The 25,108-nt window shown below is 47.6% G+C and overlaps 1 protein-coding gene across 2 annotated transcripts; it reads left to right on the top strand.

Moving 5' to 3' along the window:
• Window positions 1-4,106: 4,106 nt before the first annotated feature.
• Window positions 4,107-22,432, top strand: TOP1MT (DNA topoisomerase I mitochondrial). 2 transcript variants are annotated; one of them, XM_066336934.1, is made up of 17 exons: window positions 4,107-4,134; window positions 4,593-4,683; window positions 6,659-6,717; window positions 8,841-8,913; window positions 9,038-10,053; window positions 11,943-12,058; window positions 13,264-13,385; window positions 13,889-14,011; window positions 14,397-14,584; window positions 15,342-15,486; window positions 16,230-16,373; window positions 17,125-17,310; window positions 18,593-18,661; window positions 19,829-19,943; window positions 20,410-20,537; window positions 21,228-21,322; window positions 21,802-21,955. In XM_066336934.1, exons 5-17 carry the CDS (start codon window positions 9,233-9,235, stop codon window positions 21,953-21,955), a joined length of 2,406 nt encoding a protein of 801 aa, XP_066193031.1. In that variant the 5' UTR covers window positions 4,107-4,134; window positions 4,593-4,683; window positions 6,659-6,717; window positions 8,841-8,913; window positions 9,038-9,232. The 2 variants fall into 2 exon arrangements, with proteins under 2 accessions (XP_066193031.1, XP_066193039.1); XM_066336942.1 differs by lacking the exons at window positions 4,107-4,134; window positions 4,593-4,683; window positions 6,659-6,717; window positions 8,841-8,913 and adding an exon at window positions 22,156-22,432 and having other exon boundaries at window positions 9,800-10,053; window positions 21,802-21,951.
• Window positions 22,433-25,108: the final 2,676 nt, after the last annotated feature.

The following is a 25,108-nucleotide window of genomic DNA, read 5'->3' as shown; positions in this document are numbered from 1 at the left end:
TCACCCCCGGTGCCCCCTCAGGCCCCGCCAGCCCCACAGCGATCGCGGCGGCTCCGCCGAGCGCGGGGCATAAGCAGGGCGGAGGGGCGGGGCTTAGCCGCCGCACAACCAATGAGAGAGCTGCACAGCGTTGACGGACAGCATCTCGGCCCAATAGAAGCGCGGAATCGGGAAAGGGGGGGTTGTGGGGAGGAGCGGAGGGGCCGTTGCCCGTGGCAACGGTGGGAATTAGAACGCGGGTGACGTCACGGGGGGGCGGGGCTTTAAGCACCGCCCACAGGCGCGGCGGGACTCGGCCCCGCCCTCCAGGCTCCACATCTGGGTGGGCTCCGATCCCAGCCCGGACACATCTGGATGATCCCAGGTAAAACAAGGGGCACCTTTCCCCACCCCGGCCACATCTGGACGACCCCCGACTCCAGCCGGGCGACCTCCCCCGTTCCAGCCACGTCTGGGCCTGTCCCCACTCCCTGCCTCACATCTGGGGGCTTGGCTGTTACCACCCCCTCCACATCTGGATGACCCCACCTACCACAAGGAGCCCCCGCCCCCATCCCAGCCACGTCTGGGCTACTCGACTTCTATCCAGATGTCTTCCCTCACCCCTCGGCCACATCTGGGTGGTGCCTCCCTCCTTCTGCCCCTAAAATCCCTGCATCCTGCTCCCCCCGGCTCCTCTCCTCAACATCTGGGCTGCTGTGCCCTTGTCCTGTTGTAGCCGTGGTGGCTGGTCCTGTATAAATCATAGTCTAATATGAAATCTAATAAAAAATTATGAAGAAATAAAATCAAATCCACTTTATATCTTTTTTGCAGACAAATCCTGCCCCATATTCCTGCTCTGGACCTTTATCACCAATCACAAGAAGGTCCCTGAGTTGTTACGTGGCTCACAATGAAATTAATGAGTGATAAATCCCATTCATATCAATGAGAACAGGGAAATCTGTGTGGATTCAGCTGTTCATTGAGTGGAAAATGTTTGCCCAGGATACATTAGCTATTTTATAGGGTGTGGATTTATTTTATGACTGCATTTATTAAACCCATTCCACCCTTCCCAGTTATTTTTTTCTCATCAGGGCTTCAAGGACTGTGTGATCCCAGGGAAGGGCTTCTCTCCCTCCAGGATTTTCCAATACAAAAGGAATATCTGTGCTAGAAAAGTGGAATTGCTGATTAATCTGGAATATTTCATGGATGCGTCCCCCAACAGCTGCTGTGGTGTCACCAAACAGTGCAGGCGTCCCATTCCAGTCTGGTTTTCCCTAAGGATGAGCCAAACCCTCTTTGTGCTCCACTTTCCCCAAGCAGAGCTCTGGATGGAGCCATCCCGTTCCAATTCCTCCCACTGCAAAGAGCATCTGTGAAGTGAAAATCCATAAAAATACAGAAAACTCAGTTTTTAAGGGATTTATCCCAGATTGTGCTTGGGTGGGATTGAGGAGCAAACCAGAGCTGCTCCAGGTTAGGACAGGTTTTTCCCAACTCACATCCCACCTTTTCTCATCATGGACATGGAAAACTTAAAGGAGAAACCTCCACCAAGCTGAGTACATCTTACAGAATCCAGGGGAAAATGGGAGAAATTCAAATTTCAAGAAATCCAAGCTGTCCTTGGAAGGAGGCGGACAAGGGCAGACAAGCCCTGGCTTGAAGTTGTCCTTCCCTGCTCCTTTCCCCGGCGCTCGCTCCCATCCCTGGACAACCTCCACTCATCCAGCCAGAAAGGTGGCTTGGATGTGTTTTCCCCGGGAATGTCGCAACAGGGATCAAAGAGGCTTTCCCAGATCCAGCCCTCCCTCCAGGGGTTTCCGTTCCCGCCCCCGGCCAACACCTTTCCCAGGGGAATTCCGTGGTCCCTGCTGCTCATCCTGGCTGGGGATTCCACATGGAGCAGTGCCCTTTATTTCCCCAAATCCCAGAGTTTTCCTGGAGTTACAGGGTGGTTTGGGTTGGAATGGACTTGAAAGGTCATCCAGTACAAAAGGCAGGGAGGCCTTCCACTAGAACAGCCTGATCCAAGGCCTTGGACTTTTCCAGGGATGGGGCAGCCACAGCTTTTCTGGGAATTCCAGTGCAGCCCATCACCACCCTCACAGTCAAGAATTCCTTGCCAATATCCTATTTAAACTGACCCTATCCCAGTTTAAAGCCATTCCCTGTGTCCTGGCACTCCATCCCTTATCCAAAATCCCTCTCCAGCTCTCCTGGAGCCTCTTCAGGCACTGGAAAGGGCTCTAAGATCTCCCTGGACCCTTCTCCCCTAATTTAGGGAAAGCTTTTTCCCACTATCCCTATTCCCCATCCCCTTCCTCAGTGTGCTGCTTACACCTGGTTTGGGATGGATGAGGACGTTGGGAAGCTCAGCTGGGATGAGGTTCTTGATGACATCAGGGCAGGTGGAAGCAATGGACTTATCCCATGAAAAGGGCTGGAGAGGAGTGGGGTAGGTTTCAGGATGAGGATTATGGGCTGTAGGATTCGGTGGGATCTGGGTTTTGTGCCCACACCCTTCCACATCCAACTATGGAGCTCTGATGGATGAGAGGCAGCTGGGAAAAGGTGGATTTGGGGATTAATTTAATGATGTAATTGACGAGGGAGTGTCTCCTGCCAAGTGGGGTTTTTCCCGGTTATTTTTAAACCCATAGTTTTGGCCCCATTCTCCACCTGAGTGGTCCAAAGTATTCCCCTGCTTCCCAGGTCTCCTTGCTGGGGAATTGCTGGTTGAGGGACATTCCCAAAATTCAGGTTTTGGGCTAAAACTTCATACACCCAGGGGTGTATCCTGGGCTGGGAGTCTCCAATCAGGCTGAGGGAGACTTTAAAGGAGTTTCTTGGGAAGGGGGGATTTCCCTTAGGGAAGCGGCTGGGTGAGGAGTGAGGTCTTCTCCAGGCTGGCTGGGATTGGGAATGTTCTCCTGTACCAACTGAACTTCATCCCAGCTGCAGCTCCAAGTGCTCTTGGCACAGCAAAGCCTGGTAAAATAGGGAGTTTTTCCAAGTGTTTTCTACTCCAAGGAATATTTTTAGGATGTTTTGTACTGGCTTTTACTTACCTCTTTGAGAAATCCTGGAGTTTCTTTTCCTCAGTGTGGAGGTTTTTCATGGATGGGGAGGAGGAATATGACCTGTATTCCTTGCATCCCCTTGAGTTTCTAGGGAGAACAGGGATTTGGGAGAGTCTGGCTGCTTTTGAGAAGAGGAGGGGAGAGGTGCTGGTGGGGACTCAATATTTGATTTACCCTATTTTTCTTCTGTGCTTAATTATTATTAATTGTGGTGGTAAAAGCTGTGAATTCCTGAAGTTTTAGAGAACCTCCTCTTTTTTCCTTTTATTGTCTTTTATTTTTCTGCCTCTAACAGAAGTTTAAGGGCTGAGCTAAAGGATTTTCCTTCTTTTTTTCTTTTTTTTTTTTTTTTTGACATGGGCCATCATTAAAGCTGGGCTTGATCCTGTGGGCTCCAAACTTTGGGATTGAGCTGTTGGGGTTTCCTTGGAGAGCAAAGCTGGGGTGACACCAGCCCTGTGCTGTTTCCATCTCATTCCAGTGGCCATCCTTGGATTCTCTGCCTTAGCACTCCCAAGGAATTGTGGATGACGGAGCCATGGGAGTGTCAAAAGCCATTGGGGTGAAGAGCAGCAGGTGGGTACCATGGAACCTTGCAGGGAATTCTGGGGAGGCTTCAGCTTTGTTATCCCACTGGTTTTCCTGGGAATTTCAGTGCTCAAGCAGAGGAAGTCCTCCAGAAATTTTTTTGGGAAGCGATTTTTGGTGCTGCTGAGCATAAGGATTAGAAAGTATTATTTTCACCACTGAGGGGTTGGTTTCAGTAGGATCAATTCTTTCTTATCCCAGGAAGCGAAAGAATGAGCTGGAAAAGGGGCAGGAGAAGCCAAAGGCCCTCCCAGTGAAGAAGAAGAAGAAGCTGGAATGTGCAGTGGAGGTACCAACCCCCACTCTGGGCATTGGGGTGGCCCTGTAATTATCCCAAAAATTCTGTGGGAATCAATCCCATGGTCTTCCTTTTCCTTTGTCCTGGTGCAAAGCCTTCCATGGTAAAAGGGAAGAAGAAGAAGAAACCATCAGAAGTCAAGGAAAAGCCACTGCAGGAGAACATCATCAGCAGGTCAGTCCTTGGATTGGGATGGAGATGGGATCTCCAGGGCTGGGCTTTTCCAGCTGGGTTATCCCAGAGTTTTGGGAATGCGACATCTGGCTCTGCTCTCCTTGTGTTGCTTTGACTATCAAAAGGAATTTTTAATAGGGAAAAAGTAAAGGGCATGGAGTGATGGGAAAAGGGAAATCACATTAAGCCGAAGGATGGAAGGTTTAGGTTGGGTATTGGGAAGGAATTCTTCCCTGGGAGGGTGGAGAGCCCCTGGCAGGGATTTCCCAAAGAAGCTGTGTCTACTCCATCCCTGGAAGTGTCCAAGGTCAGGTTGGATGGAGCATGGAAAAACCTGGGATAGTGGAAAGTGTCCCTGCCCATGAAAGAAGCTTGGAACAATGCAATCCCTTCCAACCCAAACCATTCCATGATCCTAAAATACGTGTGTCCCTTCTGTCCCCTCTCTGGCCAAGAAGCTCCCTGAAGCAGGAGGCTGCAGATGGGAAAGGCCTCGGCTCCAGCCTCTGGAATGGGATCCAAGCCGAGGAGGGAGCTGCACCTGGATTGGTACGTAGTGGTCCCTGTGCTGAAGGGTTTGGGAGTATTCCCGTGGTTTGTTCCCAAGGGAGCTTGGAGGCTGCTGCCTTGTGGCTTGGTGCAAGCCCCTGGAAGGAGCTTTTGAGCACCTGGATCTAAATTAAGGGATAAATTTCCTGGTTTTGGGGTTGAATAAATCGTATTTTGCTGTTGGCCCAAACTGCCATCAGTGGGGAGCTCCAGGATATGGGTGACTCTCACTTCCCAAGCAGGTGGTTGGGATTGGGAATTCCTTCCTCAGGAATTCGGTTTTCACTGCTCTCCTTGTTCATGCCCCCCCTGAAAATGTCCAAGGCCAGGTTGGACGGGGCTTGGAGCAGCCTGGGATAGTGGAAGGTAGAGGTGAAATGAGATGATCCTTAAGATCCTTTCCAACCCAGACCATTCCATGATCCTTGGCTGGTGCTGGAGAGCACGAATCCTGCTATATTTTAATTATAATATATATGCTATATAGAATATAATATTATATAGTAGTGTATGTATTATATAATATATATAACATTATAGTGTTATGATATATATAATATGTATATTATGATTTATATAGTAATGTAGCAAATTCCTGCTATATTTTGCTTTTTCTGTGTTAATTTGTCCTCTTGGTGTGTAAATCCAGCATGGACGCTTTTCCTTTTTGCCCTCTTTCCATCCTTCTCACAAAAAAAGGATCCCAAATGTCCCCAAACTCTCCTGGATGGATCAGATTCAAGGAGCAGCCTTGAAACCCCCTTAGGGTGCCTGTGGTCCTGGTGTTCCTGGCATTCCAGGTACAACCATCAGGCATTTGCAGGCAGGAATGACTTTGGAAGGTCACGGCTCTTCCTGAGTTTCCTAAGAGGGTTTCTGAAGGATTGTGAATCCAAGAGCAGGCGTGTTCCCAGGGAATGAAAGTTTATGTGGATGTAACCAACCTGTAATTAACTCAGGGTTTTATTTTCCCCTTAATGAGTTCACCCAGCAGCTTTCAGGAAAAAAAATCCTTGTGTGGTTTTGGCTTCCCTTGAAAGCCTTGGGAGGAGAAACTTGGGGAAGTCAGGATTTAGAGTGAGAACCTTGGTGCTTGGCAAGCCCTAGATGAGGCTGGGATGAGTTTTGGGATGCTTTGTGTGGTCAGAAGCAGGAGAAGACGGTTCCAGCTTGGAAAACAAGTGTAAAAACAGTGGGATGGGATTTCTGGTGGCCTCCAAGGGACAGAATTTAGGGCTCTGTGTTCCCTTCTGAGCTCTTTATTTTAGATCCCCATTTTCCCTATATTCTGATTTTTTTTTTCTGTTCTCCGGGATTTCTGGTGTCCTCCAAGGGTCAGATTTTAGGAATCTCTTTTTGTCTCCTCTGAGATAATTTTCTTTCAGCTCCTGTCCTCATTTTCCTTATATTTTGATTATTTTCCTTTTTCCAGGATTTTTAGTGGCCTCCAAGAGTCAGACTTTAAGGATCTGTTTGTGTCCCCTCTGAGCTCATTTTCTTTTAGAGCCTATCCCCATTTTCTGTATTTTTCTTTTTCCTTTCTTTCTGCTCATCCTCATTGTATTTCCCACCCTGTGGCTTTGCTCCCCACCTCTCTTTTTCCTTCTTGCCATCTGCTGCAAGGGTGATTTCATCTTCCAAGCACCTGGAATTTGATCCATCTTTATTTTGGAGCCCTCCCATCCCTTCTGTTCCCTAGATTGCTCTCCCAGCAGTGCTTCCAATGAGCAGGTGGTTGAGGAGGGCTGGGAGTTTTTCCTTTATTTATCCGTAAAATTCCTTTATTGTGCTGTTGGAAGGAAACCAGGGATTTCCTAGCCCCATAAAACCTCCAAACTTGGAAAAAACCTGGTATTTCGAGTTCCTGGATTCCAGCCAAGGGGGCTGAGAGAGGGAAGAAGTGCTGGTTTGGATGTGATGCTGCTTTGGGGTACCTGTGCCAAGGAACCTTTCCCAAATCCTTGATATTTTCCAGGGGGAGACAAAAGTAAGCCCCTCTCAAGGGCCACCAGTGAGGCTAGAAGACTCTTCCAGGTGAGCTGGGTCATTTTTTGGGATTATTTTTCTTCCAGGGAACTGGAATTTTGTTCTTTTTTTCTCTTCCCCATGGAGCTGTGTAATCCTGGTTTTCCTTCCTGGATCACTGGTGCCTTCCCAGAGCAGTTTCTCCACATCCTAGTGTTCTCAACGACTTTAAAGCTTTCAAAACCCCCCCCCCCCCACAAAAAAAAACCAACCAACCAAAAAAACAAAAACAAACCAAAACCAACCAACCAAACAAAAAAAAAACAAAAAAAAAAAAAAAAAAAAAATCAAAAACCAAAGCAAAAACTATCCCAAGTGGAATCTGGGGCTCAGTCCTGGGATTTGAGGGTGGAGAGCAATGTCCCAGCCCCATCCACCCTCCCCAGTCAGCAGGGTGTGATTGCTCAGGTGCACATTCCTACATAAATTTGGTGAAGTCCCGGTGGCAGCAACCACCCTCCCAAATCCTGGGAAAAAAAAGGCTGCTCTTTCCCCCTAGATCCTGGCAGAGATAGGGAGCAGAATTCCTAAGGCTGGTTAATCCTCTCTGCCTCTTAAAAATTCCCGGTGAGAGGCCTTTAATAAGACCTTTGGAGGAAGGGGCCGATCCCAGAGAGGTGCTGGGATTTTGCCTTCTGAGTCATGGATCCGCTCCCTGCCAATGGGATTGGAGGGGCTGAGCGTGTTTTGCAGGATGGTTTTCCCTAAGGAGTTTAGTGGGGATTGTGTAACCTGTGTCCCAGTGTGGAAAAAGCATCCAGCTCCTGGTTGTTTTTTTTTTTTTTTTTTGGAGTGGGATTTGTTTCCATCTCAAGCCAGCTCCAAAGCCTTTCCTTGCTTTGACGTCCCACAGCTCAGTAACTAATTATCTGCCTCAATTAATTTATAGAAAGGGGCCAAAATTCACACTTTCTGTTGCAGAAAATTTCGGCATATTTTGGCTAAAAGCAAGAATTTCAGCTCTTCTCTGTTTGAAAGTCCAGGAAGAGCAATCCTCATCCTGCTTGGGAGGAGGAAGATGGACTTCTCGCTCTCTTTTGAGAAGGATCAGGGAAGCTGGGTGTGCTTCCAAAGGATTCCTGCTGAAGGATCCAGGAGCTGGGAAAAGGAGGGAATGGATCTGATCCATGGCTTGAGCTTAGCTCCAGGCTTAGCTAGGGTGGACCAGAGGGTTTGGTTGGGAGGTGACAATGACCCAGAAGGAAAAGCTCCAGCTTTCCCTGTGGGGAAGGGACACCATCACCTCAACATCAAACCTGTGGAATTCTTAAGGCTGGAAAAAATATCCAAGGTCACCACTCTAAACCATGTCCCAAAACACCACATCCACAGGTTTTTGAAACACTTCCAGGGATGGTGATCCCACCTGGACAGCCTCTTCCAGTGCTTGACCACCCTTTCAGTGGGGAATTTTTCTCCCAATACCCTATCAAAATCCACATTTTGGAGTTATAGGCTCAGCCTAGGAGACATAAGCTTGGCTTAAGCTGTGCTGCAGTTTCTTCATTCCTTTTTTGCTTCCTTTTTCTGGAATATGAATGACTTGAGGACTCCCAACTCCTTGCCTGGCTTGAAGGAACCTTGGGAGAAATCATAGGGGCAGGTTGGTGCTTTCTAATGGTTGCAAATCCCACAGAATTCCCAAAGATTCACCGGAGCTCTCTGCTGAGCAGGGAAACACTCCTGGATTCCTCACCCATGTGGATGGTGGAGATCATGGATCTGGACACTCCTTATCCAAATGAGGCTCCTTCCCTGTCCTTCCCTCCCCATTCCCCATTGGAATTATCCCCTCAGTCCCAGGAGCTTTGTCCCATCTGTCTCCTTTTCCAGGATGTCCATAATCAACCTGATCCCTTTCTTTGTGCTATTGGTGCTGCTGAATCTTTTCTCCTGGGGTTTCTCGGGGAGTATTTCCTTAGGACCTCCCCTGTTTTGTCTGGAGGCCTCGTGGTTCTGCTCCTTTGAGCTTCTTCATCCCATAAAATCCAGCTTGGGATTGTTCCCTGCTGCCTTGGGATATCTCCAGCTGTGGTGCTGCCATGCTTGGAGGGAAACGAGGGAGCAATTCCCTAATTTGGGATGGAAGAGGGGAATGCTGGTGGTGAGGATTGGCTGTGATGTCGCTGTAGGTCCCAGGATGAATCCCAGAGGACAGAACCTGCAGTGGGAGAGCAGCTCTTGGAGACCAAGAATGGAATTGGGGTAGGAAAACCTGGGGGGGAACATCACCCCCTGGACCTAATCCTGCATCTCCTCCATCCACCTGGGATTTGGGATAACGTCTCTCCTTTCCCAACATCTCTTCCCTTATTCCTGCTTCCCACAGGTCCCAAGTGAAGGTGTCGCTGTTGGGGTTGAATCCCCCTCTGGAGATCCTTTGGAGAAGGATGTGGGGCTCCCAGCTGTGAGGGAGAGTGAGGAGAAGGAGCTGAGTCCCCTTATCCCACAGCAGGAAGAGGATTCCCAAGCCCCAAAAAGAAAAAGAGGGAAGAAACAAGAGGAGAGTAAGCAGGGAAAGGGAATGAAGAAGAAAAGAGGGAAGAAACCAGAGGAAAATAAGCAGGGAAAGGGATTGAAGAAAAAAAGAGGGAAGAAACAGGAGGACAATAAGAAGGGAGATGGATTGAAGAAAAGAAGAGGGAAGAAACAGGAGGAAAATAAGCAGGGAAAGGGAATGAGGAGAAAAAGAGGGAGGAAGGATAAACTGGAGGATTTGATGGATGGCATTGAGGAGGAGGAGGGGGATGAGGGCAGGAATTGGGAAGGGGAACAGGGAAGAGCCAAAAGACGGAGAAGCAACAGCAGCCAGGGATGGGATGAAGGGGAAAAAAAGCAGGGAAAAAAGGGGAAAGCAAAGAAGCCCAGGAAGGGGAAAGTGAAGGGGGTGGAAAAGGTGAGGAAGAGGAAAATAAAGAATGAAAAATTGCTGGAAGAGGAGCAGGAGATGGAGAAAGATGAGGAGGGAGAGAAAGAAGTGGGAGGTGAAGAGGAGGAGAGGGTGGGAAAGGGAAGTGAGGATGGAAAAAGAATAAAGGAGGAGGAAGAGGTGGATGAGAAAGGGGAAGAAGGACTGGGAGAGACTGGGATGGGGCAGGAGGTGAAGAAGGAGGAGGATGAAAGGAAGGGAGATGCTCCAGGGAAAGAGAAGCGGAAAAGCAAGAAGGAAAAGCCAAAGAGGGAAACAAAAGAGACGGAGGAAAAGAGTGAAGAGGAGGAGACCACAGGGAAAACTGGGGAAGAGAAATCTAAGGAAGGAGAAGAAAAGAAAAAGGAAGAAAAGAGCAATAAAAAGACTAAAAAACAGAAGGAAGAAGAAAAAGAAGCGCAAAACAAATGGAAATGGTAAATTCCAGCGTGCCTTTGGCAGGGCTAACCCTGGGACTGGGATTTTAATTTTCTTTTGCGGGGAAAAACGGTGGAAATTCCTATTTTGTGCCTATTTTCCTGTATTTCCTTGAGCCTTGAACTCGCCACTCTTGGAAATGGGTGAGAGATAAGGGAGGGTTCTGAATGCACAGCAGGAGTTGTCTCTAAATTATTTTTGTTTTTAAATTTATTTGTAACGTTTATTTCTTCTTCAATGCTTTTTTTCGTGCCCATCCTGGGAAGGGAGGAGCTCCTAATTATTGGAAGAAAACAATAGTAATAATAATAGTAGTAATAATAATAATAAGTTCAAGACAGCAGCACCTCTGTCTGGGAGCTGTACAGGGGCTGAATTCCTTCCCCACTTCCTTCTCCAGCAGATTTGGGATGATCCAGGCAGGTGTTTTATAGGAAAGGATGTGGAATGCGGCTGCTGGATGCTGAGTTATTTTTTTGGAAGTGTGGATTAGACCACTGGGTGTCACTCTCTCCCAGATATCCCCAAGATCTGGGACAGAACAGGAGGATTTTTGGGAGCCTGATCTGGGACGAGCCCTTATCCCAGACGGGGATATCAATGGATAGCTGGAGCTTTGAGGTCCCCCTTGGAGGATCCAGGGTGACGTGAAAAGTGGGATTTTATATATTTTTTTCCCAATCAATGCCTTGTTTGGAATGGCTGGATCCTGGCATGGAGGAGAGGCACCGGTTTGTTGGAATTTGATCCCAAAAAACCATCCACAACTATATTTCCCATGAGGAAATTCCCGTGTGTCACTCACCTTGGCCTCTGGGTGGGCTCGGGGGGCTGTGAAAGGTGGATGTGGGAGATACTCTGCAGATCTGAGACCCCAGAATTTTGTGAAGAGAGACACTCACAGAAATATCCTGATGCTGCCTTTCTCCGATGCTTTCAGCCCAAATTCCTGGAGTTTGTTGGTTTTCCTCGACTATTTAATTTCCTCCGTTTTTTATGGCAAAATGCATCTTTGGATACCGTGGATTTATTCCACTCTATTTTCTAGGGGAGGGGAAAAATAAATCACAAATAATTTCTGGAGCACAACTGAGTGAGAAACAGGAATTTTGTTTTATCTGCCTGGAATCTTGCTGTGTCTTCCCAGAAATCCTTGGTTTGGTTTGGTTTGTTTTGGGTTTGTTTCCTGGAGATGCCAGGATTAAGGGGACAGTGCCAGCCTGGCTGATGCTGAACTGTGGGATACAGATTCCTGCTGTCACCAGAGCTCTTCCTCTCACCCTAACCTGTGGTTTCATCCCTCTTTTTAGAGTGCTGCTCCTGCTTTTCCAGCAGGATTTTTTGACATTATTATTTTTTTAGTTTTTAAGTTTAATTTTACTGGATTTTTTTTTTTTGCTGTCTTTTGAAATCCTCACAGTTAAAACTTGTAGTGGCTTTAAAATCCCACTTGCTCCTTCATGGGGGGAAAATTCCTTAAGATGTTATTTGCGTTAAAATCAAGGTTATCAGTATTTATGAGGCACAGGTTTCCCAGAGAAGCCCTGGCTGTCCCATCGCTGGAAGCATTCCTTGGATTGGATGGGGTTTGGAGCAACCTAGATTAGTGGAAGGTGCTTGTGGAAAAGGGGTTGGAACGAGGTGGCTTTTAGGACTCTCCCCCCTGAGCTCCTCCATGTCACCACAACCTCAATTTGACAGATTCCATTGCAGTTTTCCTTGTTTTAAAGAGCAGGGAAACTGAGGCAGCAGCAGAGAAAGAAAAAGGGATTTCACCTGGAGTTTTCCAGCTGTCGCTGCTCCGAGAGTTTTCCTGGTGTGACCTTGGGAGGAGGTGCCAGGTGCCAGATTTGCGATGTTCTCATGAATTCCTGCATGTCTGTTCCAGGTGGGAAGAGGAGAAGAAGGAAGGTGGAGTCAAATGGATGCAGCTGGAGCACCGAGGGCCCTACTTTGTGCCCCTCTATGAGCCCCTGCCCAAGGATGTGCAGTTTTATTATGATGGTACAGCTCTGGTGGGGCTTGGGGTGGTGTCCTCTCCTTAGGGAAGATGCATATCCCATTGGAAAAGCCGTGGGTTAAAGCTGGAGGATCTCACACGTGGTTGGAATTGCGGGGTTTTGGGGGAGATGATCCTAATGGCTGTTTTTTCTCATTAAGCTACGTTTTGGATCTGAGCTTTGTCAGCTCATCCATGTTTTCCCACGAGCTGCAAAAATGGGATTTTACTGGTCCGTGGCCTCAGTGAGTGACACATCCAAGGATTTGGCTGGGCTGCTCCAAGCTCCTGATGTCCTCTCAGGGTCACCTCATGTGACCTTAGAGCAACTCAGGGTGTCACTGGCAGGACAAATCCAATAGCCAAATTTGCCTCCATGTTTTCCTGCCATTCCCACTGGGTTTCCTGCCATTCCCTGCTCCCAGTTCATCCCTAAACTCGTTTCTGATGGATCAAAGGGAGGGGGAAATAAGGACATTTCAGCCAAGGGATGCTGGAGGTGGAAAGGGGTCACATTCCCTTGATGTTCCTCAGTTCCCTGGGGCTTCCCATATTTTTTTTGCAGTAGGGAAAAGGCCCCATTGGGAAAAGGGGGGCACTGCTGGGACATCCATGGAGCTATCAGGGATTTTGGCTCCATGGGATGGTTTGAACCTTCTCTGTGATCTTTGAGATGTTTTGGGTCTGGGCTGGTGGCTTTGGACTTTGGGATCTTTGGTGCTGATTTTTTTCTAAAAAAATGTCACCATTTTAGGGTGGAAAAGGGTTTGTTGTCAGGTAACAACCCCAAGCAGGAAGTGGTTGAGATGGTGTCTGGGGGCTGTTATGGGATTGCTCCAAGGCTCTGTTCCCTTCAGTCCAAAAATCCCAAAAAAACAGTGGTTCAAGTAGGAATCAACCATTCCCTAGTCATCTGCAGAGGACTTTAAAAAAAAAAAAAAAAAAAAAAAAAAGCTATTTCCTAGCAATTCCTAGGATGAGCCAAGATATTCCTTTGGTTTTGTTGTATTTTTCCAGCCAAAGAACTCAGGGGGTGATGGTGGCTTTGCCTTCAAGAAATAATTCAAGGTCCTTAGAAAATCTAAGAAAAAAAATCCCAGATTCTGTCCAGAGAAGCTTTGGCTGCCCCATCCCTGGAAGTGTTCCAGGCTGGACAGGGCTTGGAGCAAATTTGGTCTAGTGGAAGGTGTCCCTGTCTCTCTTTTCCCAGGAAAACCCTTGAAGCTGAGCCTGGCCACGGAGGAAATTGCCACATTTTATGCCAAAATGTTGGATCATGAGTACACCACCAAGGAGATCTTCCAGAACAATTTCTTCCATGACTGGAGGAAGGTACCTTCCCTGGGAGGGAAATCCATCAAACCCATCAGCCCCAGGCTGTAGTGTGGGATGGAGGGAAAGGAAGGGGAATTTTTTCCTTATTTATGATTATGATGTTCGAAATCCTAATTTATTTCCCTGTTTTTTGTGGGTTTGAGCTGGGGTTTGCTTTCTGTTCTCCCTCTGAGTTTTTGTGATGGATACAGGTGGTGGATCTTGCAAACAGCTCCAAAACCAGTTTGGGGACACCAAAGGAATGAAGGAATGACATCTGATCCAAAAACTCTTTTTAGGGAATGTTTGCACCTCCCAAATATATTTGGTGCTGTCCCTGCAGTTGTGTTTGGGGACTTTTTTCCATATTAGCTTCTTCCACCTCAGAACTGGCTCTCTTTTTTAAAGGAACTGGAATGTGGGTCTCTATTCCCTTTTCCAAGGACAGGCATGTGCAGCAGTACCATGTGGAATTAGTTTTGCCTCCTGGCTTTTCCCATCCCCTCTCACCTCTTTCCCAGGAAATGACCTCAGAGGAGCAAGAGATAATCCAGGACCTGGACAAATGTGACTTCAGGGAGATCCACAAATATTTTGTGGAAAAAAATGAGGCCAGGAAAGCGCTTTCCAAGGAGGAGAAGCAGGTGAGGACTGGTTCCTTTGACACGTTTTGGGTCCAGTTTGGAGAATTTTGGCTTCCTGAGCTTGGACTTTAATCCAGCTCTGTCTCCATGGCCATCACCCCTCTCTTCCTAAATTTTATCATCAGATCCTGCACATTCCATGGCTTTGCAGGGTGCCAGTCATCCTTGGATCATGTTTTGGAGTCGAGAGGATTGTGGTGTTTGCCAAGAGAATGATGGCACTTAGACCTCTAGGTTGAAATGTCCAAACCATTTTGATTTTTTTTTTTCCGATCCAAACCATTCTGTTGTTTTTTTTTTTTTTTTTTTTTTTTTTTTTTTTTTTTTTTTTTTGTGTGTGTGTGGTTTGTTTTTTTTTTTTTTTTTTGTGGTCTCCTGGTTTCAGAAGCTGAAGGAGGAGGCCGATAAGATCCAGGAGGAATATGGATACTGCATCCTGGACGGGCACCGGGAGAAGATTGGAAACTTCAAAACTGAACCGCCAGGTCTCTTCCGTGGCCGTGGGGAGCACCCCAAGATGGGGATGCTGAAGAAGAGGATCATGCCAGAAGATGTCATCATCAACTGCAGCAGGTGGGTTTGTCCTTGGAAGTGCTGAGCTCCTGGGGTGTCCCTTGGGATTGGGGGCAACTGGGCATTTCCTCTGCCCAGAGTTGGGGTTTTTCCATCTTCTGAAGTCCCTGTTTTCCATATCCTGGGAGTATTTTCCCCTCTGAGTTAGGTGAGCTGGACTGGTCTTAAGCCACCCATTTGGAGACCTTGATTTGAAATATTCCCCACCAGTGCAGCAAGTTTTCCTGCTGTTCCCAGCATCCAAATGATAAACACCTGATTGTGGGAAGGATCTGGAGTAGCTGAGGGAGCTTGAGGGGCTCAGCCTGGAGAAAAGGAGACTGGGGGGGACCTTCTAAACTCCCTTACAGGAGGGTGGAGCCACACAGGGCTTTGTTTCTTCTCCCAGAAAAAAAAAAATTATACGAGAAAAAGAAATGGCATAAAATTGTGCCAGAGGAAGTTTAGGTCAAATATTAGGGAAAATTTCTCCACAGAAAGAGTTGTCAAGCACTGGAAGGGGCTGCCCAGGGCAGTGGTGGAGTCACCAGCCCTGCAGCGATGTGAAAGCTGTGGTGTACATGTGGCACTTGGGGGACGTGGTTTGGTGGCCCTGGCAGTGCCAGTTCATGCTTGGACTCGATCTTGAAGGACTTTTCCAACTTTAGATTCCATGATGTGGGTGGATTCCAAGTTTTCTCAATGTGGTGACCATCCTTGGCTCACTGAAAACTTCATTCTTCATGGCCTGAGGGCTCTGATCCTGCTTTTCCCACAGGGATTCCAAGATTCCCGAGCCCCCAGAGGGTCACAAGTGGAAGGAGGTGCGCTTTGACAACACAGTCACCTGGCTGGCCTCATGGACAGAGAACATCCAGAACACCTTGAAGTACATCATGTTGAACCCCAGCTCCAAGCTGAAGGTTGGAATGGTGCCCTTGGTCAGGTGAAAAAAAATCTGGGAAAGCCAGGATGTGGAATATCACCACTTTTTTTTTTTTTTTTTAGAGTTTTTTATTATTATAATTTCTTTTATTTTATTCCGGCCCTTCTCTTAAAAGTGGATAAACAAAATGAAGGGGGGTGAGAGGGAAAGGAGAGATGATTGTGATGCATCAAAGTTGTTCCAAGGAATGGGATGCTCCTGGCAGAGTCATCCCACGTTGCTCATCTGTGTCCTGGGAAGGCTGTTGGAGCTGAAAGGGATCCACAGGGACCAGTGTTGGGTTAATTTATATCGAGAAGTGGAGGCTGGGAAGAGATGGGATTGAACTTTCTGGGAAGAGAAAGAGGATTTTAAGGCTCTTTCCAAAGGCTCAAGGAAAGTGGGAATGCAGCCCAGGTGGATACACCTGAGCAAGGGCTGTGTCAGTCCACACTGCTGTCCAAGGAGCCACCTTTGGCCATGGTTTGACCACTTGATCTGTCTGGTGGAGAACACCCTGGCTAGGCCAGGATCCAGATCCAGCACAGCCAGCAGAGGGCACAGAAACCCTGGATGAGCTGTTTCTTCTCCAGTTTATTCCCCTCATGGATTTTCCCCAAGAAAACAGTGAGGTTTGAGCAGGATTTAGGTGCCAGAGATGTTTCTAGAGCAGGACTTGACTGGTAGGGGTGGAATAAAGATGAGGCACGGAATGGAAAACATCCTGGTTTCCCATCCCAGGGGGAGAAGGACTGGGAGAAATACGAGGTAGCTCGGCGCCTGAAGGATGTTGTCCACACAATCCGGGCTCAGTACAGAAAAGACTGGGAATCCAAGGAGATAAAGAAGCGGCAAAGAGCAGTGGCCCTGTACTTCATTGACAAGGTATCCACGGCCTCACCGCGGGTCCCCCATCCACCTGGAAGTTGGGAATTCACTTCCCTGATCCAGCCCACGGTGCAGTTTTTGGTGTTTGCTGGCCCTGCTCACCCAGGGTGGCTCTGTATGAGGGATCTGGGGATGATTATGGAATCCTGGAATGCTTTGGGACCTTCAAGATTATCTCATTCTGGCCCTCTGCTGGGGGCAGGTGTAGCAATAGGACACGAAATAAAGATGCTTGGCTCTAGTTAGAAATCAGAAGCTTTATTTACAATTTATTGAGCCTTTTTATAACGTGATGCTCTAAGAAGGAGTGTTATTGGTCCATAGGACTGACACTTTTCTCACTGGCTAAGTAACAAATAGCAAACAACACCTGTTGTTATGGGAAAGGAATATTGTTTACACAAGGTTGTTTTGGGAAAAAGAAAACTGTTGAAAAGTTTCCCTTAGGAAGAGCTCAGCAATTCTCAGGCTCAGAAAATATCGAGTCCACAGGCAGGGACACCTTTGACTTGACCAGGTGACTCCAAGCCCCATCCAGCCTGGATTAGAATATTTCCAGAGGCGTGGAAGATGAAAATTTTCCCTTGTAGAAGGTGTCCCTGCCCAAGGTCCTTTTCAAAATCATTCTATGAATCCATAAATGTGAATGATCCGATCTCCTCTGGTCCCGATCCACTTCAAACAACTCGGAAAAGGGGGAATTGAGGTGGAATGGCATGGGATGGGACAACTCCTCGTTTCCTTGCAGCTGGCCCTGCGAGCTGGGAACGAGAAGGAGGAAGGGGAGACTGCAGACACGGTGGGCTGCTGCTCCCTGCGTGTGGAGCACATCCAGCTGCACCCCTGGCTGGACGGGCAGGAGCACGTGGTGGAGTTCGACTTCCTTGGGAAAGACTCCATCCGTTACTACAACAAAGTGTCCGTGGAGAAGCCGGTGGGTGGGGCAGGAAGGGAGGGAGTGGTTGGTTATCTGGATTCCCCCCAGGTTTTATCAGTCCCAAATTTCCATCCAAAACCTCTTAACTGTTGAATTTCTCCAAGAGCCAGGTGTAATAAGTTCTGTGATGCTGTTTTATGCTACAACGACACAGACTCTGAGCTTCAGGAGGCTGAAAATGACTCTTATTTTTGGGACGTGACTCCCTTATATACTATTTTACACAGGCCAGTTTGATTGGTGACAAAAAGGCAAACCTCTTCACTCACACTGGTCAGACCAGAGGGACATCAGGAAGAAGTCCCTCCTAGGAAAAGGAATGAATAATGTAGTGCAGTTTACAAAAACATTTCTCATGTTGACAGAAGATTCCCTGGGAAAAGAGTTTCAGAAAGCCAAAACATCTCAGGCACAAAACCAGGTCTACAGTTCTGTGAGGGGCCCTGAGGGTGTCCAGCACCTCAGATAAAATGGCTTAAATAATTTTGCAAGACAGCATGGTTGAGTATGTCTTGAAAAAGCAAAAAGGTTTTAATAAAATAAGAAAACAATATAAAAAACAAAGAACAAAGCCAAGCAGAGTCTAAGGAAAGGTCCCTACAGCACCTCGAGAATGCATTAAGAAGCCTCGTGCTCTCCCTTAAGTATTAGATGATTTAGGTGGGTTTTTAGTAAACAAACCAATAGAGAATAGCAACATTTCTGAGGAACAGGTAAAGAGACCCATCAGTGTTTTTGTCCTGGCACTGAGCTGATTACTGTCAGGAGAGCAAAGAAACTTCTAGTGTTCTTCCCTTAGAAGGTTTTGGGGTGAGTCTTAAACCTTTCCCTATATGGAAACACCTGCCTGGGTGTGGGGGGCTTTACTACATCTTACCACGGTGTGCTTTAACCATGAGGAACAGGAAGAATTTGGGGATAGAACTTCCAAGGTTGTTCTACCCCATGAACCACGAGGGAGAAGTCCCACCTCTTGCTGGAGCACCCTCAGTTGGCTCGTGGGTGTCAGGACTTGAGATGTCTCCATTTGTGTTGAATAATTTTCCTTTTCCCACAGGAAAGAAGATTTTAATGGTGTTTGGGGAGAAACTGGAATGGGAATGAGAATGGAGATGGGAAAGATGGGGGGGAACACTGAGTGGCACCTTGAAGTTGGGAAGGTTGGTGGGATGTGCCAACATGAGGGTGAATCAGAGTCTGTCTGGAGGAGGAGAGAGATGAGGGAGATGTCTGGGAGCAGTTAATTCCTGACCAGGGCTGTCCTTTCCCCCGCCTCCAGGTGTTCAAGAACCTGAAGCTGTTCATGAAGAACAAGGACCCCATCGATGACCTCTTTGACCAGCTCACTGTGAGTTGTCACCTTGAAGCTTTTTCAAACAAAAAGTGGCCCTTTTTTGTGGCCCTGAAGGGGGAGAAAACAAACCATGACACCCTTGGCCACCTTTGGTAGTTTTCCCTTCACCTGGTTGTGACTCTCTGCTCTCCAGAGACACCACTGTCACTGTTTGAACACCCTCTGAGGTTTTCCAGCCTCTTCCTGCACTAGAATATCTCTGCTTCCCTGTGTCCTTGCTGAGGAGCTGGAATCCTGCTCCTTCCCTCCTCCAACTCACCCACTTGGGCTTTTGTTAGCCTGGGAAGGTCTGTCCACGTTTTGGGGAGTTACTGGAGGTGCCAGACCTCAGGTTTTTGATGCTTTTGCACCTCATTTGGGCTCCACATCAGTGGGAGAGGTTGCTGGAGGGATGTGCTGCCTTCCCTCCTGGAAAAACTCCCTCCCTCGTCTTCCTCAGGATGGGATATGGGATTGATGAGCAGCTCCATGTTCTCTGTAGAATGGGGAAGGGATATTGGATGTGAGATCAGGAATAGTTGTTTGGAAAAGACCTCTAAGACCATCAAATCCAAGCATTAACCCAGCACTTCCAGGTCCACTACTAAACTATGTCCCCAAGTGCCACTGTGTGTCCTCTTAGAGACAGATGGGCAGAAATTGTTGACTTCCAGAGAGATTTTTTTTTCTTTCTTTTTCTGTGGATTTAGGTGGAATTTTTAGGCCAGTTTTGGGTAGATGATGACCTGAGGATAGAGGATGACAAGTAGCTCTACAAGCTGCAGGACTTAATTTTTTGTTATTGCCTAATTTTGGTTGCTTAGGCAGAAGATGGTCTAAAAAGAGATTTGTGTCCTGGCTTCTGCTTGTTCTATTCCTTTGTGGAATCATGGAATGGTTTGGGTAGGAAGGGATCCTAAAGATTGTCAAGTTCCTAATCCCTGCCATGGGACACCTTCCACTGTCCCAGTCTGCTCCAAGCTCCATCCAACTTGGCCTTGAATAATTCCAGAGATGGAGCAGCCACAACTTCAGTGGGAATTCTATTCCAGGGCCTCAGAGAGAATTCCTTCCCAAAATCGCATCAAACCCTCTGTCAATTTAAAGCCATTCCTCCTTTTCCTGTCACTAGAGCTCCTGCTGTGAGTTTCCCCACCCTTTTCCCTGTTTTCCCTCCTCCAGACAACCTTCCTGAACAAACACCTCCAGCACCTCATGGACGGTTTGACGGCCAAAGTCTTCAGGACCTACAACGCTTCCATCACCCTGCAGGAGCAGCTCAAGGCCCTCACCAACCGTGAGTTCCAGTGGTTGTGGTGGGACCCAAAGGGCTCAGGAATGTCCATCCATTGCCTTGGGATCCCTAAAACTGCCCATGACCCACCTGGGCAGGTGGTGCTCCACACGGTGGGGCCAGGAGGGACATGTGGGGGTGAGCAGCAGGTCAGGGATGTTGGTAAGTGAGAAATGGTGAACTCAGGGATACTCTGACTAACTGAATAGTCAGGATGGGAATATTTTTCCCTCTTTTCCTCGTGTTGCTGGTTGGTTGCACTATTTCTGCCTCCTTGTGTGCATGAGGGATGAGTCACAGCATCAGATTGTGATGCTCAATTGTCCTTCCCCAATTCCCACAACCATTATTGCTCTCCCCGGAGAGAGAGAGAATGTGACAGCAGCTTGTTTTCCTTTCCTTCTGCTGTATTCCCTGCTTTTCCCAGCCCTGGGAATGGAGTCAGAGTGATGTTTTAATTTCTTTCCAGCTGAAGACAACGTTGCAGGAAAGCTCCTGTCCTACAACCGGGCCAACCGAGCCGTGGCCATCCTGTGCAATCATCAGAGGTCTATACCAAAAACCTTTGCCAGGTCCATGCAAGTCCTCCAGGAAAAGGTGAGACAGACCCAGCTGAGAGATCCCCGACCTAATCTGGCCCTCTGAATTTTAATTTTTTGGCTGAGGTGATGTCTGAAGGAATCACCTTGGTCGAGAACAGGAGGAAATATCCTGGGAATGGTGGGTTGCAACCCAAGGGTGGAGAGGGATGTGGTGGCCTCAAATGCCAGAGGAAGCTCACTTGGTACAGAATTTGGGTGAGTTTTGATGAGTTTGGGGCATTTTCATCACTCTCTGTCTTCAAACCACAGCTGGGGGTGTTTTGTGATGGCAGCTCTGGCCCAGTTGGATCAAGATCAGGGAAATCAGTTTTCCTGTCTTTTTTTGCAGAAGGAGCAGCTTGAAAATACCTTAAATTATCACTTTTAATTGTCCTCAGGCTTTGCTCACACCCTACTGATGGACTAGGACCTTTCTCAGGGTTCTGGTGCTGTCACAAGTCCCTCAGTCTTGGGCAGGTGCAGAAGATGAACAGATTTAGGAGCTCCAAGTGTTTGTGGCATCTGGGATGGGATGGTATTTTAGAAGATGCTAAAAAATGCTTGAGCCCAGAAAACGCTGCAGGGACAAACTGGGAAATAGGGTTGGTGAGAAATTGAGGAATGGTGCCTGAAGAAGGAAAAGAAGGGAGGAAGCTGAAAACTTCAGGGAGGTAGGAGGTGTTGTCTGACTTTTTCACCTCCGCAGATCGATGCCAAGAAGAAACAAGTGGAAGAAGCCCAGGAAGAAGTGAAAAAAGCTGAGGATGAGTTTAATGAAACAAAAGATGCCAAAGCAGAAGCGTGAGTGTTTTTTTCCTGGAATCCTCTCTTGCAGAGGGATCCAGAGGGGCCTATGGATGGGGCTGATGTGTCCCAACACCCCATCAGAACAGAAAGGCCCATGTTTGGGATTGGGTCCTTCTTGTTCCATCAAAGTTTGGGAGGTGGTTAAGATCTTGTGGATGGTTCCCTTCAGGGACACCTCCCACTCTCCCAGGTTGCTCCAAGCCCTGTCCAAACCTGGCCTTGGACACTTCCAGGGATGGGGCAGCCACAGGTTCTTTGGGCAGCCCATTCCAGGATGCTGGATTTTGTTTGCCCACCTTTGGTGGTAGAAATTACATTTCTTTTATCGTTAACTTTTAATATTAAAAAAGGCATCTCACCAGATCCAAACCTTTGAGGGATAGATTAGTGCTGAATGGTACCTTTGTCTCTGCCATTCCAGAGAATTTCTGGGCTTTGGGACATTCTGTGTTGTTCCTTCTCCCTTCCCTCAGGAATGTGGAGAAGAAGAAGAAGCTGCTGAAGAGGCTGGAGGAGCAATTGGCCAAGCTGAACGTCCAGGCCACGGACAAGGAAGAGAACAAGCAAATAGCTCTGGGCACATCCAAGCTGAATTACCTGGATCCCAGGATCACTGTGGCTTGGTAAGTCTTGGGTGTGAAAACACGGAATGGTTTGGGCTGGAAAGGGACCTTAAAATTTGTGCTGTTCAATGGGCAGGGACACCTTCCACTGCTCCAGGTTGCTCCAAGCCCCATCCAGCCTGGCCTTGGAGACTTCCAGAGATGCAGTGGAGAGGACACTGCTGGATAACTGGTCCCCACTGGTGTGTCTTGTGGTCTGCACAGGTGCAAGAAATTCGGGATTCCCATCGAGAGGATCTACAACAAGACCCAGAGGGAGAAGTTTGCCTGGGCCATCGACATGGCTGGCGAGGACTTTGAATTCTGAGCCGCTGCCTTCCACGTTACATCCCAAATCCTGCTCGTTCGGTGCTGTTGGGAAGCCTTTTTTTCCTTTAATTTGCTGCTGCTGGGGGCTGAGGGTTGTCTGAGTTCAGTGCCTTTTTTTTGTATGGAAAAGTAAACACCTGTATTTCGAGCAGAAACAAGTATTGCTGTTAGGGATTTTGGGACTCTTGGAACTCTTAATTCCTCTTTAGAGTTGCCAAGTATTTGGGATTTGTTTTCTTTCTTCCTCTGGAGTCTTGGAAGGAGATTAAATACGAGCCTTAATTGTGCTGATCAACAAGATCAGGTCTAATCCTGTCTCCTTGGGGTAATGGAACTGTGCTGCCCTTTCCAGACTGAATGGGATGGATGGGGAAACACGAGGTGATGACAGCAGGAAAACAGGGAACTGAAGTATAAAACCCAGGATTTGGTTATTGATGCACTGGGGGGAGAGGAAAAATCTCAGGGTTTTACATTTTGGGAGACTTTGTGCCCTTCTACCCTCCAGGAGAGGTGAAAGTTGTGCAATTGCAGGGATATTAAATGGAAAAAACATGGGAGGGAATTTGTCATGTCAGGAGGAGGTAGAAGGGAAGATGTTGGATTTAAAAGCAGTTTCACATGGCTGGGGGTTAAAATCCACCTAGGCCATGAACAAAGTGTATTTTAAGCACCCACATGTGGTTAAACTTTTGTCTGGGAGAGGACATCTCACTTGAGGCCATGTTTATTTCCTTATTTTCTTCACTTGGCTCTGGCTCAGCTCTTGTATCCAGAGCAGGAACTGAACTGTCCAGACAGAAGTTTAGGAAGTGGGGAATTTCCTTGGAAATAGGATAATGCTGGGCCAGGCTCTGTGGGATGTGTGGTGGGGAGTGGGATCAGTATTTCTGGAGCTGCTCCTGTGTTGGGATGACACCTTTGGCATCATCCTTCCCATTCCAACTGGGAATGGAGCAGGCAGGGATCAACAGCATAAACTGGTTGTGTTTGCTGCTCAACTGGCTGCTTCCCACATCCCCAAAAAAAGGCAGTATCAGCACATTCCTGGCAGAATTCCCACAGCCCAGTGAATCCCAGGTGTGATCAAACTGTTGCATTGGCAGCAAAACCTTCTGGCACCTCAGGGCTGATGTCCAGGGCTCTGTATTCCAAAGTCCCTGGTGCTTCCTGTGTGTTTATTCCTATTTATTCTGGTGTTGAAATTGTTGCTCTTTTGGTTGGAAATGAAGGTCTTGGAATACATTTCATTAAAACTGGGAGTGGTTTTTTTTTTTCCCTCAGCATCCATGACTGGGAGGCTTTTTGCAACTCATTCTGTGTGTGGTTCTGGATATTCCCTCCTTGGAAGTGTCCAAAGCCAGGTTGGATGAGGCATGGAGCAGCCTGGGATTGTGGAAGGTGTCCCTGCACATGGCATCCCTTTCAATCCAAACCATTCTGGAATTCTATAAAACAAAGGAGTAATTCCAGAAAGGCTGGGTTTTTGCTGTCCCAAATGGTCCTGTCCATCCTCACACTGTTTTTCCTGGAGTCCTCCAAGTGTTTCTGGTCATATTCCATAGACCTTTCCCATGGTCTAATGCCCAGGAGCTTTTCCTACTGCTCAGAACCCTTTGGAGCAGAATCACAGTCCCATGCCAATATTTCTGGGTTATTTGGTGGCTCCAAGCAATGCTGATGTGCTCAGATGACCCCTCCTCACTTTGGCCCTTCCAGGCCTGGTTCCAGCTCCATTTTTCTGATGTTTTTTTGATGTCTCTGTCCCTGGAAGTGCTCAAAAAACCCTCTGGAAATGGCACTTGAGGATATGGTTTAGTGGTGAGCATGGTGGTAGGACTTGATGATCCTAAAGGTCTTTTCCAACTTTCTATGGTGTTGTGGGCAGAGGAAAACCTGTGTTTGATGCCTTTAGGGTAACTCAAGATCATGACAGCATTTGGTGAAATTCAAAGTCAAAAGTTTAGCATTTTTCCATTGTGATGATTTCCTCTTTCTATTTAAAAAAAGGGAAGCTGTGGTTTGTGACAAAACCAGAAATGACACCTTTGCCTGTGACTTCTTGGTTGCCTAATTTGCTTTTCATAAAAGCCTTTTCTTTCACCGTGGGTGGGAGGAGACCTCACCCAAAATCTACCAGAGACAAAGCTGACTGCTCAGGCTGGTACTGGAGCTTAGGGCAGTTTTGGGTACATAATGGAGCTCTAATAAAACAAACAAACAAAAAAAAAACCCCAAACCAAACCCAAACAAATTAAAAAATCCCCAAAAAAACCATGTGAGGGTTGGGAAGTTTGTACCCTTCCTGCAGCCTGGGGATGTCCTACGATGATTGTTTGGGCAGTGTTGATAGAGGAGCTGCTGGAGGAGATAAATTTACGGTTGGGAGGAGGTGGTGAGAAGTTCCTCTTGTCTTGCTTTGGTATCTGCTGCCCTTGCCCAGAGACTCTTCCCAGAAATCCAGGGTTGGGAGGATCTCTGGAGGGCTCGAGTTCAATCTTCTCCTCAAAGGAGGGTCAGCCCTGGCTGGATCGTTCAGGGTTTACTCAAACTTAATTTTGGTGTTTCCACAGAGGGAGATTGCTCCACCATCTCTCAGGGTCACTGTTTTGGAAATGAATCACTGCCCTGGCAAAGCTTTTCCTTCCCTGTGTCTGGTTGGAGTTTCCCTTGATGCATCTTGGAAGCAGCTGCTTGTCCTTTGTGCAGAGGCAGAGCCAGGTTATCCTTGGACACCAGCTCCATAATTTTTCCTGTTAAAGGCAGCAGCTCCACCTCCTCTCAGCCTGTCCTGTTCCATGGGATTGCTCAGCCCCAGATTCGGGAACTTAGAACTTAAAATCAAATA

Source organism: Sylvia atricapilla, chromosome 1, assembly GCF_009819655.1.
Source record: "Sylvia atricapilla isolate bSylAtr1 chromosome 1, bSylAtr1.pri, whole genome shotgun sequence".
Classification (NCBI taxonomy): domain Eukaryota; kingdom Metazoa; phylum Chordata; class Aves; order Passeriformes; family Sylviidae; genus Sylvia; species Sylvia atricapilla.
Note: the sequence above shows the minus strand (reverse complement) of the source record. Positions and strands in the feature narration are given on the sequence as shown.